The 13,775-nt window shown below is 45.6% G+C and overlaps 1 protein-coding gene across 7 annotated transcripts in view; it reads right to left on the minus strand.

Annotated features, from left to right (window-relative positions):
- The window catches only part of TBC1D31 (TBC1 domain family member 31), a 71,260-nt gene that overhangs the window by 51,539 nt on the left and 5,946 nt on the right, over window positions 1-13,775 (minus strand). For all 7 annotated transcript variants that reach the window (XM_078784984.1, XM_078784983.1, XM_078784987.1 and 4 more), the window contains exons 2-7: window positions 9,451-9,591; window positions 7,554-7,669; window positions 7,015-7,193; window positions 6,749-6,900; window positions 2,148-2,307; window positions 1,683-1,883 (exon numbers count right to left, since the gene is read on the minus strand). In XM_078784984.1, coding sequence (XP_078641110.1) covers window positions 1,683-1,883; window positions 2,148-2,307; window positions 6,749-6,900; window positions 7,015-7,193; window positions 7,554-7,669; window positions 9,451-9,591 — 949 coding nt within the window. The remainder of the gene's footprint in view (window positions 1-1,682; window positions 1,884-2,147; window positions 2,308-6,748; window positions 6,901-7,014; window positions 7,194-7,553; window positions 7,670-9,450; window positions 9,592-13,775) is intronic.

Genomic DNA, 13,775 nt, shown 5'->3' on the forward strand with positions numbered 1-13,775 from the left:
TTTCAGTTGGCCAGACTCTCAATATACACGACACTGGTGGAGCCCAAGAGTTGTCAAGGGAGATGAGGGAGGAGCAAAGAACAGTGAGTTCTGTGTGGAGAAATGGGTGGGAACAGTGTGCTGTGGAGTTTGCAGGGTCTGTGGAGAGGCTGAGGAGAAGGGGGAGGGGCCAGGACAAGTTGGAAATGAGTGCAGAGGAGCTCTGAGAGGCTGAGAAGAAGAGAGATGTGTGAGGAGAACGGTGGTATTTGCATTGTTTGTGAAGAGAACTGAAAGAGTTGTGAGGGGAATTGAGCAGCGGAAGACTTTAAGGAGGCCATCGTGCCTGCCTGCCTTGCCCCTCGAGCCAGTTTTGTCCTCCCACCATTGCCGGTGGTTCGTCGAGCTGTCACCTCACCTTGTCTATCGTCCTGCCCATCTCATCAACACCAGCTCCGTGCCCATATTCCCTGCAACCACACCAAGAGATAAGTCACCCGGTTTTGTGTCCCTCACCCCGTCTGTGCTTGTGACTGAGAGCGAGGCGCCTTCGTTTTAATCAATAGGATTTATTTCACCCTGGATTACCTCACTGTATATAGTTATAATTGATTTTATTTTCCCTGCTTGTCGGTTGTTCGGGAATTAACCCGTTTGGTTTACGAAAAGGTTTAAGGTCGTCATGATTCTCCACAGCCGCGCGCGCGAGCTTTTACCGCCATAATTTGGATCGCCTCGGATATAAAGCCCGTTTTGGCCCATCCATTCATGGGTTTTGGTGTTAACCACCGTGGACACGACAATATTCAACTGAAACTTGGTGCATGGCTTTACTATGACAAGTTACAGAAACTGCAACTTATTCTGTAGCTTTGCATACGTAAACCAATTCGTCCAATTACTGAGTGTTTGGAACAAGAACGTTCATTGGGACCAGTAAGGGACTTGTATTGCAAAGCAATTCTCCCTCTTGTTATTATTATTACCTCCGCCACCAAAGGTGGATGGACGTTATGTTTTCACCCCTGTCTGTCTGTTTGTGAACAAGATATCTCAACAAGTTGTGGACGGATTCGGACGAAATTTGGCAGAGATGTAGCGTATGTGACGAGGACGAAATAATTAGATTTTGGTGAAGATCCGGATTCGGATCCGGCTACTAGAATTTTTTAAGGGATTCTTCACCATTGGGAGATAAGGCTAAAAATGATACATAGCAGGATATCTCAAAAAGTTGTGGACGAAACTTGGTGGACAGGTTATGTGTGTGACAAGGACGAATCGATTCGATTTTGGTGAAGATCTGAATATGGATTCGGATATGAGAATTATTTAATTTTTAAGTGATTCGTCCCCATTGAGAGATAAGACCAAAAACTATATATTACAGGATACTTAAAAAAGTTATGGACGAGTTATGACTAAACCAGGTGGATGAGTTGGTTAGGTGAGAAGAACAAGCCGATTAAATTTTGGTTCAGGTCTGAATCCAGATCCGGCCTATCAGTGGGATACAAAACGTAAACCGTTCAGCCTGGTGGAGGTGTGCGCACTACCGAGTGTCGTTCTAGTTTAAAAAAAATGCAATTGGGGAGACAAATTTTCGTTATAACTAGAAAGTAGTAATGCACCAAACAGTGGAACGTTGCAAGGGGAGGGAGTGGGGGGATGGTGATTGGAGACTGAAAAAGATTCCCACACACCTTCTGGAGATTTTCATTGAGTGCTACCGTTTCGTACACACAAATCGCACCGCTTGCCACGACTGCGACCATGTGTCGCCCAGTTGGGCTCACCACGGTTTTCTCCAAAAGATCAGCCCCCCCAGCAAGTGCAAGAAACACATGTCGTGACTTCAGGTGCACAAAACGTACAGCTTTGTCTTGACAGAATGCGATCAAAATCTGCTCGGCACACAGGTTAATTCACACAATCATCCTCGTGGGTCCAAACCACACTTATGACGTCATGTACGTGATGATAAAGTAAATACAATGTTGTTATTCATCAAACACACTCTCCATCTCCGAGTTTTGTTCTTTGATACGTTGAAGTATTTATGAATCGGCAATGAACATACTGAAATGCCCAAAGGTGAGCACCTTTTATCGACCGTCAACTTTGAACCACGTTACAAACCATCGGTATACAAAATAATGAAAACACACCTCATCATTTCGATTGTTGAACAACTGTGGTAGAAAATCGAGATGCCGCACGGCTCGCACATCTGAGGGCAGCTGCAGTCTTGTGACGAGACTCTGACGCTCCAACGACCAGACGTGCAGTCGGGCAGACTTCCCTCCAGCCACGAGCACCTGGCCATTCCTGTACAAATTTCACACCATCGCACAGCAGTTTTTTCTTTCCAGCAGGTACAATCACAAAGATGCAATCCCTCTCCATCTAACGAATGTCATCCTTGATGAAAATCGCCATCACGTCCGAGACGGTCATGTTCGTCGGCATCGACATTTACTAAACAAGCAGAGAATGCCATTACCTGTACTATTAAAAAGGTATTAGTCAAAACTCCGATGTCCTGAAATGTGACTCTAAAGAGGAAGTTAGGCCCAAGATTAGTTTGGCCCACACGCAGTCAACGTGTGGCCCTGAATGGGTTTCTCTCATCTCCTCTTCCTGTTCAGGCTGGAGTTCCCCAAGGCAGTGTTCTGGGCCCTGTGCTTTTTCTGGTCTTCATCAATGATCTCTCTGACTCTCTTGAAAATCCTCTCTATCTCTTTGCTGACGACTCTACTCTCTGTTGCTCCATTCCTCATCCCTCAGATCGGCAGTCTGCAGCCTCCTCACTCTCTGCAGACCTTGACAAAATCACAGACTGGGCAAACAAGTGGAACATGTCTTTCAATCCTGACAAATCTCACACTCTTACGATGTCTCTCCGAAAAGACCGACTGGACAACCCTCCCATCCACTTTCTGAATAATCCTCTCCAAGAAGTTCTGTCACTCAAGCTTTTGGGTCTCACTATCTGCCATGATCTTTCTTGGGAAAACCACATTTCCAAGCTGGCCTCCAAAGCCAGTCACCGACTGGGCATCCTCCGTCGTGCGAAGTCCTTCCTTGGCACACCTGAGCTCCTCACCACATACAAGGCTTTCATCCGCAGCTCAATGGAATACTGCTCTCCCCTCTAGGCTGGTGCTCCTGCCTCACACCTAGCTCGGCTTCGCGCTGTTGAAACCAAAGCATTCAGAATCATTGGAATCTCCCGCGATGAAGCTAACTCCAAGGGCCTCTCACTCACTCACCGCAGGCAGGTTGGTGGTCTTTCCGTCTTCTACCGACTCCTCTCTGGCCTTGCCCCCCCCCCCCCCCCCAGCTCTCTCTGGGCTCTGTCCCGCAAATATTCCTACAGGTCGCACAAGATCTGCCTGCAACCCTCTTTTGGTTAAACTGCCCAAATCAAGACTCTCTGCTCACCTTCACTCCTTCATTCCTCTTTTCTCCCGCCTCTGGAACAAACTCCCTCACTCTCTTCAATCCCACTCCACGCTCCAAGTCTTTAAAACAGCTGTTCACCACCATCTCTTATCTTCCCCCATCCAAAACCTTGATCTTTTCTACCCCTGCTAATTTCACCCCAATTCCCCTTTTTGAAATACCAACTTCTGTCCTGGAAGTCCTTGGTGTCCTTGTGCTTTATACTTCTCCCTCCCCCCCCACCCCCCTTCCCATGCCTCCTCCCCCCGGGCCCTCTCCCTTCCACACATCTCCCTGCTCTCGGATGTTGTGTTTGTGTGCTTCCCCTTTTCTCCCCATCTTGTCTTCCGCTCCCTCTTTTTGTGTATTTTGTTTGTCTGGTCGATTTGTTTGTGAAGTAAATGTTAGCTCTTTCACGAGCCTCGATTCAGTATACAAAAAAAAAGAAAAAGAAAAAGAAGTAAAAAGAAGGCCGTGTCACAAAGACTTCCCATTTTGCTGGCCATTACTTAATCAATCTAAATATTAAACATATACATACCATTAAAGTACTCACGAGCGAAGCGAAAAGCAGGGCAAGGCATTCGGTTACGTCCATACGTGTGACATACATGCATGCGTACGTGTCTCCATTTTTAAAATTCATTTTCTCAGCAAACGTTGGTCCAATTGACACAACATTGTACCAAAGGATTGCCTCTGCCTGTAGATTTTTTTTCATAATTATGACGTCATAGGTCACGTGGCATGGACGCCATCTTGGAAAAATGTTACACACCTCCACATCTCCCAAACCTCTCAATGGGAAAAAATTAAACATGGCTCATTGTCAAGTACGCCCCATGGGGAATATGATATGTTGATGTCATTAGTGCCTTCATTATGACGTCATAATTTAACAAGTACAATGCTTGATCTGATCAGTATGAAAAAAAAAAATTCCTCTTAGTCAGGGCCCTTAGGGATATTTTGGTTCAAATTCTTCCAAAAGCATCAAATTTGGAGCAGATGTTGCCCATGCCATACTCTCGATTTTTGACGGGCACCAAGGGCGGTATGATCCGGGGACCATACCGGTCCATCCCGCCATGTCACCTGACCTATGACGTCATAATTAGGATATGCATCCAATCACATGGCGTACTATAAGTGGTCAAAGTTCAAAATGAATCGATCGAAAAATGAAGGCAGGGATCCATTTTTAAGGTTTTCATAAAATCCAATATGGCCGCCAGGTCACATGACCTATGACGTCATATTTATGACATGTATACAATCATGTATACATGAACCCGGATCATGATCGCACAAAAATTAAACACAAGGATATGGCATACAGTTCATAAAACATCAAAATCCGTACCTTTGTAATTAGACTGATGAACTGCATATGCCTGAAAATTAGGAAATAGACATGAAAATATTTCCTCTAATTGTCAAAAATAAGGTCAGAGTTCGATTACCCAACCCAGAAACATAAAATGGTGAACCTCGCGTAAATCTTGACAAAAAACTCAAAAACCGACATGTTTGACTCAAAAATGACCTTGAAGATGACCTTGAGGGTTGACCTTGACCTCGAATCATCAAAATAACATCATAATTGGATTCCTCGACCTCGAAAACCCCTGAAAAGTGGTATCATACATGATTCCAACCCTTTTGGTTATTTAACTGATTTTCCTCTAATCCGGGTGGCGGCCATTTAGTATTTCGCCAATATGGGCCCCCCGGGGGGGGGGGGGCGCCCAACTTGGCGCCCGTCAAAAATCGAAAGGGTATGGCATGGGTGACATCTGGGCCAAATTTGGTGCTTTTGGAAGAATTTGAACCAAACGGCCCCAAAATATCCCTAAGGGCCCTGACTATCTGCAACTGTGAGCACAATGGACACGAAATTTTCACAATATGAGTGGCTCTTCCTGTATAATTTTTTAAAGATAATTATGACGCCATAGGTCACGTGGTACAGGTGCCATTTTGGAAAAATCGAAAAAAGTTTCACCTCTATCTCCGAAACCGCTCCATGGAAAAAAACTTTAAACATGGCTCATTGTCAAGTACTCCCCATGAGGAATAAGATTTGTTAATGATGATGTCATCGGTACCTTAATTATGACGTCATAATTCGACAAGTACAACGCTCGATTAGATCAGTATGAATTTTTTTTCTCTACAATTCTTGGTCTGATTGACATGAAATTTTCACCATAGGAGCGCCTCCTCCTGTAGAATAGTTTTAATGATAATTATGACATCATAGCTCACGTGGTACAGGTGCCATCCTGGAAAAAATTCGCACCTTTGTATCTCTGAAGCCACTCCATGAAAAAAAAATTGAGACCTGGCTCATTGTCAAGTACTCCCCATGGTGAATAACATATGTTAATGGTGATGTCACGGGAGCCTTGGTTATGACGTCATAATTCGAAAAGTACAACGCTTGATCCGATCAGTATGAACTGTTTTTTCTCAGCAACTGTTTCAACAACTGTCTCAGCAACGAAATTTTCTCCATAAGAACAAACAGCCTCCTCCTGTAGAATATTTGAATGATAATTACAACATCATAGGTGATGTGGTACAGGCGCCATCTTGGAAAAACCGAAAAACGTTGCACCTCTATCTCCAAAAGCGCTCAATGGAAAATATTGAAACGTGGCTCATTGTGAAGAACTCCGCGTGGGGAATAGGTGTTGTTAACGATGAGGTCGTTGGTGCAGTAATTATGACGTCATAATTCGACAGGGACGATGCTTAGTCTGATCAGTTTGGAATTTATTGAGCGTGATCTACGCAGAAATTATATTAGAGAATATAAATTTATGATGTCATTGCTCACGTGGTCTCGTTTGGTAATGGTACTGGATCGAAGACAAACTCTTACCGAAGACATCACAAAATCTTTAACATTAACAATCAAATGCACGTGGAACACAGGTGGCTCAAGGCACAATGCCAAAGAAACGCTTTGCTACCTGGATTTGACACTTCCCCAAAACGAACAAAGAACAACGCAATGTGTAGCTGAAGATGCTTCGTACTGAATAAGACAATTCAGGAAATGACAAAGAAAAACAAATTGCCGCCCAAAAGTCTTTGTGCACGAAGTTTTGCTTTCAGGCTGGGCCGACACGTCATCAAATGTACCTCTTGGAATCGGAGGAGGCTTTGATTGATCACATCAAACCAGGCTGGACGGCATCGAGAGTCAAGTACAAGCGTTACGATAAATAACCACAAAGAGCATTTTTGCATGAACGTACAAGGTGCAACTACTCCATCATGGAAAGCACAAGGAGAAAAAAAAATATCGGAAACAAACCCAGACACTGCGAAGCATTTGTAGTTGACCTCAGGACTGTTTGTTGGAACAGGAAGTTGGTACTTGCAGCTGAGAGAATCTCCATCCCAAGCAAAAATTGAATTGTCCTTGAAGCAGCTAAGAATTGTGTGGCCGACGGGAAAGAAAAATACCTAGCCAGACAAAAAACAGTATCACAGCAAGGATCACAGAACCATATGTGCATCTGTCAAAAATTGAACACTCTGGTAGGCCACTCCTTAAAAAAACCCAATCCCTCCACAAACCGTCTGCACTCCCACGTCTCGCATGACACCCAGGCGTTGAAGGTGCTGGTACGATTCCAGGTCCCACAGGTCAGCAGTCTTTTCGGACGTCGAGATGGCTCTTCGTCCCGAGGGGTCCACGGAGATGCCCATCACGGGCGACTCGTGACCACGCAACCAATTTACTGTGCGACATGTCTCTGCAGGTGGTTCAGCACAACATACGCAGGATGCGCCACAAAAGCCTCACATTTTAATGAGATTTTCCACACTAGGCTCGTGGCAAGCACAGGAGATTATTACATCAATAACGGGGGCAAAATGTGAGTGCATAATGGAATTCACAGTTATCCATGGTTCAATATACCAATCAGAACCATGCACATAAACTACGACGACATGTCACTTTTCTGTGGAGTTTCCAGCCAGTATCACATGTTTGAAAGCAATGAGTTCCCCAATGCCATTGGAAGATGTTTCGGGCTTTGAAAACGTTTTGAAATGGGGAAACCTTGGCTATGTTCAATCAGGCGTTTCATTATAGGCCTTGAAGAGGGTACCTGTATTGAAGCATGCGATACAGCCATCCGACAGGGCAGCGATATACTCCGTTGGTTCGTGGAGGGTGAACACCAAGGAGGTACAAGCCTTTTTACATTGCTGGACCAACTTGAAACTGCACATCACCGAGATGACAAAGCACTGGGAATTTTTTTTTTTTTAATATGCATATTAGTTTATGTACAAACACATACAATATACATATATATATATATATATATATATATATATATATATCCAAATATATCTTCAGTTCTCCAGCTTTCAATGAGCGCACGTAATGACGTCACTGCCATGTACATACGCTCTGCCTGTCAATGTGCCATGTGCCAGATGTAATGCAATGTGCATGTGGCAGATGTAATGCATTTGTGCCATGTGGCAGATGGTACTTATCGCTCCCATTAAGGTACAGCATAGCTGGATGGGATACCTTAATGGTGGTTCACCACTGATGGTATGAAATCGCATAGTAACTGATATATATTATATATATATACATACACACACATAGGATATAGATGCAAGTCTTGCGAAGTGGTTGGTTGATGCTCACCAGGAGGGAGCCACAGCCAATCAAAATAATCCCAAAAGCCTCCGTGGGTTCTCATGTTTCAGGAAAGCTCTTGATGAGTTACATCACATTTATTTCAGGGAAAAAAGCAAAAATCACAAATTACCCAGCGTATGTGGAACATCTTCTTGAGGGTACGTGAACTATTCTAAAGGATTGTCTAATGATTATTTTTTGTTTGTTTTGTTTATGGAAACAGTTCGACAATCCTTCTGGAGCGATTTGTCAGACATTGAAGGACATGTTCCATTTGTCAGACAATCATCTAATAAATTCCACCTTCGCTCGTGCTTGTGGAACTGTCTGAAGGCAAGTCACACTATTCATGCAGGGCTTCAAGCAGGTGGTGCACCAACATCTCGCATCATCCCTCATTCCAACCTACAATCCTTTCGACCCTCATTATCCCCCCTAACGCAACCTCTTACTTGCAGGTTACTGAGCGTTCTCTCTCTCTATCTTTCCTCTTTTCTTGTTCGTTCATTCATTCCCTTGCTTGTTGCACTCACCTGGTGCCACAATGTCAGTACATTACCCTTTTGTCCCCCGTCCCCACGCTCTTGTATAAAAAACCCCAGCTTTGCAAACGCACGTTACAGGCATGACATCCCACAAGTCTCCCACGCTGAGGCCGAATCTATGAGCCTATCACTTTCCCATTGCAGGCGGGTCTCTGTCTTCTTCCGCCTCTTTTCCGATCTTGCGCACTTTGCTTGCCCTCTCTGTGCTTTATCCCCCTCAGATATCTGCAGAATGCACACAGTCCACCAGCAAGCCTCTTCTCGTAAAACTCCCAAAATCTAGAACACTGCTCACCTCCACTCATTTGTTCCTCTTTCCCCCCCCCCCCCCCCACCTGTGGAACCACCTTCCTCAATCTCGTTCTTTCCTCCAGGTTTTCAAGACAGCTGTTCACAACCATCTCAGATCATCTCCAATCAAAAACCATGATCTTTTCTACACCCATTAAACCATCCCCAACTACCCCACCCCAAGTTCTGCTTTTGTATGCCAACCCCTTGCGTTCTTCCCCATCCCTTATCTTTACCCGCATCCCTTGTTGTCTATCTCCGTTTATTTTCTACAATGGCCCTGCTGTTCCATTTGTTTTGGTGAATCCTGATCCGTTCTGTGTTCTAGCTCTTCCAAGAGCTTTGACTCTGCATACAAAAAAAAGAAGAAGATAAAAAGCCATGCCTTTTTGTTGACACGACATGTCAAAACAATCACATCGGAATATTTCTCAAAATCTCTCAAACATTTGAATGTTCCATGAAAACCTATCTCAGTTAAAATCGAGATGTCAAAAGTATCTAACCGACCTGTTTTTAATCAAGTCGAACAAGTAAACGTGGCCCAAATGATCGGCAGCAAGGAATGAACTCCCCTCACGGTTGAAGGCGACGTGCTGAAAGTGGGCAATCCGGACTCCGTTTACCGTATGATGTACAGTGAGGACAAGGCTGTGGACAAGGAAAAGACAAAAAAAAAAGGTGCCAAAATATATAGTTGTAATCTTTCATTAGTTTGCTAAAAATATATATATATATTTAATACATGAATGAGGCTCATGGAAGTGAGTGGGACAGAGGGCAAAGGAGGGCAACGTACTGACAATGAGGCAACAGGTGGGTGCAAAAAGGAAGGAAATGAACAAACAGGAAAAGAGGGGAAGGGTGAAAAACATTAACCTGCAGGGAAGTGCGTTTTGGGTGGGGGAGGGCTTAATGGGGGTACAAGTGATCATTGGTGGGGATGTGGGATGACATGAGATGATGGTGCACATGTTTCAAGCTCCAAAGAGAATTGAACAGTTTCTGGATCATTGTCCCACAGATGGGAGAAAACAGGAACAAAGCAGAGGAGGTGTGCAGTAAACTTGGATTTTAGAAGTTTAACCTGGAGTAGCTGGGGAGGGTCAGGAGGCTGAGAGAGAAAGAGAGAGGGAGAGGGAGAGGCAGAGGAAGAGGGGGAGAGAGAGAGAGTGGAGGGAGCTAGACCGTAAGAGATGCGGTTGAAACAAAGAGCCTGGACCTGCCTATGATGTGAACAACAGGATTTATGTTTTCACCTCATCACAGGAGATTCAAATAACATTAGAGTACAAAAACTCAATTAGGAGGGAAAAGGTATGAATGGGAAAAACAAGACAAGGGATTAGGATAAGGGGCCATCTACAGATTACATAGCGACCTTGAAGAGGGTTCAGAGGGTTCAGATGTATGCATTCTAGAGGGTTCAGAAATGAGGGGTGGAGGTGGGGATGAGTGCCTTGAGGGTGGGGGAGAGCAACCCTAACAACTCGGTTATGGATTGCAAGGAAATGGTAGGAAAGCATGTTACCACCCAGAACGAGCCTATGGTGTTTTTGGTGAGGATGAAGAAAAGGAGGGAGGTTAGGAGCAGGGGTCAGATGGTTATTTTTTTTTTTTTTTTGGTATACAGAGTCGAGGCTCGTGAAAGAGCTAACATTCATCAAACAAACAAATCAAACAAACAAGCAAACAAAGTATATAAAAAGGGGAGCGGTCGACAAGATGGGGAGGGAAGGGGAGGAAGCACACAAACACAACATTTGAGAGCAGGGACATCGGGAGATGTGTGGGAGGGAGAGGGCCTGGGGGGGTGGGGGGGGGCAGGATAGGTATAAAACGCAAGGACACCAAGGACTTCCAGGAAAGAAGTCGGCACCTCAAAAAGTGGATTTGGGGTGAAATTAGCGGGGGTAGAAAAGATCAAGGTTTTGGATTGGGGAAGATAAGAGATGGTGGTGAACAGCCGTTTTAAAGACCTGGAGGGAGGCGTGGGATTGAAGAGAGTGAGGGAGTTTGTTCCAGAGGCGGGAGAAAAGAGGAATGAAGGAGTGAAGGTGAGCAGAGAGTCTTGATTTTGGCAGTTTAACCATAAGAGGGTTGCAGGCAGATCTTGTGTGACCTGTAGGAATATTTGGGGGACAGAGCCCAGAGAGAGCTGGGGGAGCAAGGCTGGAGAGGAGTCGGTAGAAGACGGAAAGACCACCAACCTGCCTGCGGTGAGTAAGTGAAAGGCCCTCGGAGATAGCGTCATCGCGGGAGATTCCAATGATTCTGAATGCTTTGGTTTCAACAGCGTGAAGACGAGCTCGGTGTGAGGCAGGAGCACCAGCCCAGAGGGGAGAGCAGTACTCCATTGAGCTGCGGATGAAAGCCTTGTATGTGGTGAGGAGCTCAGCTGTGCCAAGGAAGGACTTCGCACGACGGAGGATGCCCAGTCGGCGACTGGCTTTGGAGGCCAGCTTGGAAATGTGGTTTTCCCAGGAAAGGTCATGGCAGATAGTGAGACCCAAAAGCTTGAGTGACAGAACTTCTTGGAGAGGATTATTCAGAAAGTAGATGGGAGGGTTGTCCAGTCGGTCTTTTCGGAGAGACATCGTAAGTGTGAGATTTGTCAGGATTGAAAGACATGCTCCACTTGTTTGCCCAGTCTGTGATTTTGTCCAGGTCTGCAGAGAGTGAGGAGGCTGCATACTGCCGATCTGAGGGATGAGGAATGGAGCGGCAGAGAGTGGAGTCATCAGCAAAGAGATAGAGAGGATTTTCAAGAGAGTCAGAGAGATCATTGATGAAGACCAGAAAAAGCACAGGGCCCAGAACACTGCCTTGGGGAACTCCAGCCTGAACAGGAAGAGGAGATGAGAGAAACCCATTCAGGGCCACACGTTGACTACGACTAGAGAGGAAGTCCGCCAGCCATGCGTGGAGATTTCCATGGATACCAAAGGAGGAGAGTTTGGTGAGCAGAGCGGGGTGCCAGACCGTGTCGAAGGCACGTGATATGTCGAGAGAGACGGCTCTAATTTCCTGTTTGGCATTGAGGACCTCCATCCATTGTTGAGACAGCAGAAGCAGCATGTCCAGAGTAGAGCGACCTGGTCTGAAACCAAATTGATGATCAGAGATCAAGCCATTAGAGAAGAGGAAAGAACTCCACAAGATTACAAATAATAATAGTATGCAATTAATTAATAGACATACGTAATTAATAGACACAAAAAGTAACACACACACACACACACACACACACACACACACACACACACACACACACACACACACACACACACACACACACACACACACACACACACACACACACAATCATCAATTTATAGTAGATTGCAGAAGTGTTGTGTGGAAGGACATCAGGAAAGGGTGCATCGTCTAGGGATAGAAACCAGGTATGGTGGACGGAGGAAGTAGCAAATAATCCTCTCTTCCAGAGGATTTAATACATTTTCAAATAATTATATTTATTTGACAGTTGGTGTAAAGAAGGAGATCTGGAAGAGGATAGAGAAGATCAAGGATAGAGGATGGCAGCCAGATGCGGGATTGCTGCACTTGTATGGGCAGAAGAAGAAAGCAGCAAGGAGATTTGTGGATAAGGTGTGCAGTGATATGGAAGAGGAGGTGTACAACATGTTGCAAGAAGATGGTGGGAGGAAGATTATCCATGAATTGGCTTGTGACAGGGATGACGATAGCAAGGACATGAAGGAGCGAGGGTGGGGGGGGGGGGGGGGGGGGTTGTGATTAAGGATGGTGGCGGGAGGCTAGTGACAGAAAGGGGCGCAGTATTGAAGGTATGGTAAGGAAGCCGCGTCGAGCTGGAGCTACGGAGTTATTTGGAGGGGAAAGTGAAGTTGGTAGAGATCACGGAGGAGGAAGTGTGGCCAGAATTAAAGAGGGTGAAAAAGGGAAGAGATTATCGTCATGGCGACACTGAGATGGATGGGAGTGCCGGAAGCAGAAGGTAGGTTGGAGGAAGGGATGTACAAGGGAACCACCGTTTAGAGGCCATTTTTCCCCGCAAAGCGGGGGTTGGCCTTTTCGGGGACCGTGGTAGTTGTTGTTTTTCGGTCCCCTTTTTGAAGCAATGTTTTACGGCCGGATGCCCTTCCTGACGCCAACCCTTTTTGCCGCCTTCAACGACAAACAGGGAATTACCAGTGAACTGGTACTCAATTAGCCGACCTCGGAAGGATGACAGGCTGAGTCAACCCCCCTGGCGTTAATTCAGCGATCGACCGAGATTCGAACCCAGGATCCTAGGGATCCTAAGCCGGCACCCTAGCCGCTAGCCCAACACCAGGGATGTACAAGGGAACGAAGGGAAGATATTTGGTTAGTCCTGGGATTTCAGTGGAGCTTAGTGTGAACATCGGTTTAAGGCAGGAAAACTCTATCAGCCCACTGCTGTTTATCATGGTGATGGAGCTGGTAAGGAGGAAGGTAAATGTGAGAGGTATTGTGGAGTGAATAATGTATGTGGACCATCTGGCTGGTGTGTTGGAGAGTGGGTGGGAGATCCAGGAAGGAATGGAATGAAGCATTTGAGAAACATGGGCTGAAAATGAGCATGAAGAAGAGGGAGGTGATGTGTGTCGGGCAGCAGAGAGGGGAAGATCAGACAAGGAAATAGGCTTAAGTATCTGTGGGGGGACAGTGACCGGGCATGGCAAGTCAGAGGCAGAGGTGCAGAGGAAGATTCAGGTGGGTGTGCGTGCGTGGAGGAGAGTGGAGGGTGTAATGGCAGATATAATTGAAGACCATAGAATTATAACCAGGCTAAGTCACATTTTATTTTATTTTTCCCCCGTTTTTCACGT

The sequence above is a fragment of the Myxine glutinosa genome, chromosome 9 (assembly GCF_964187855.1).
Source record: "Myxine glutinosa chromosome 9, kmMyxGlut1.1, whole genome shotgun sequence".
In the NCBI taxonomy this organism is placed as follows: domain Eukaryota; kingdom Metazoa; phylum Chordata; class Myxini; order Myxiniformes; family Myxinidae; genus Myxine; species Myxine glutinosa.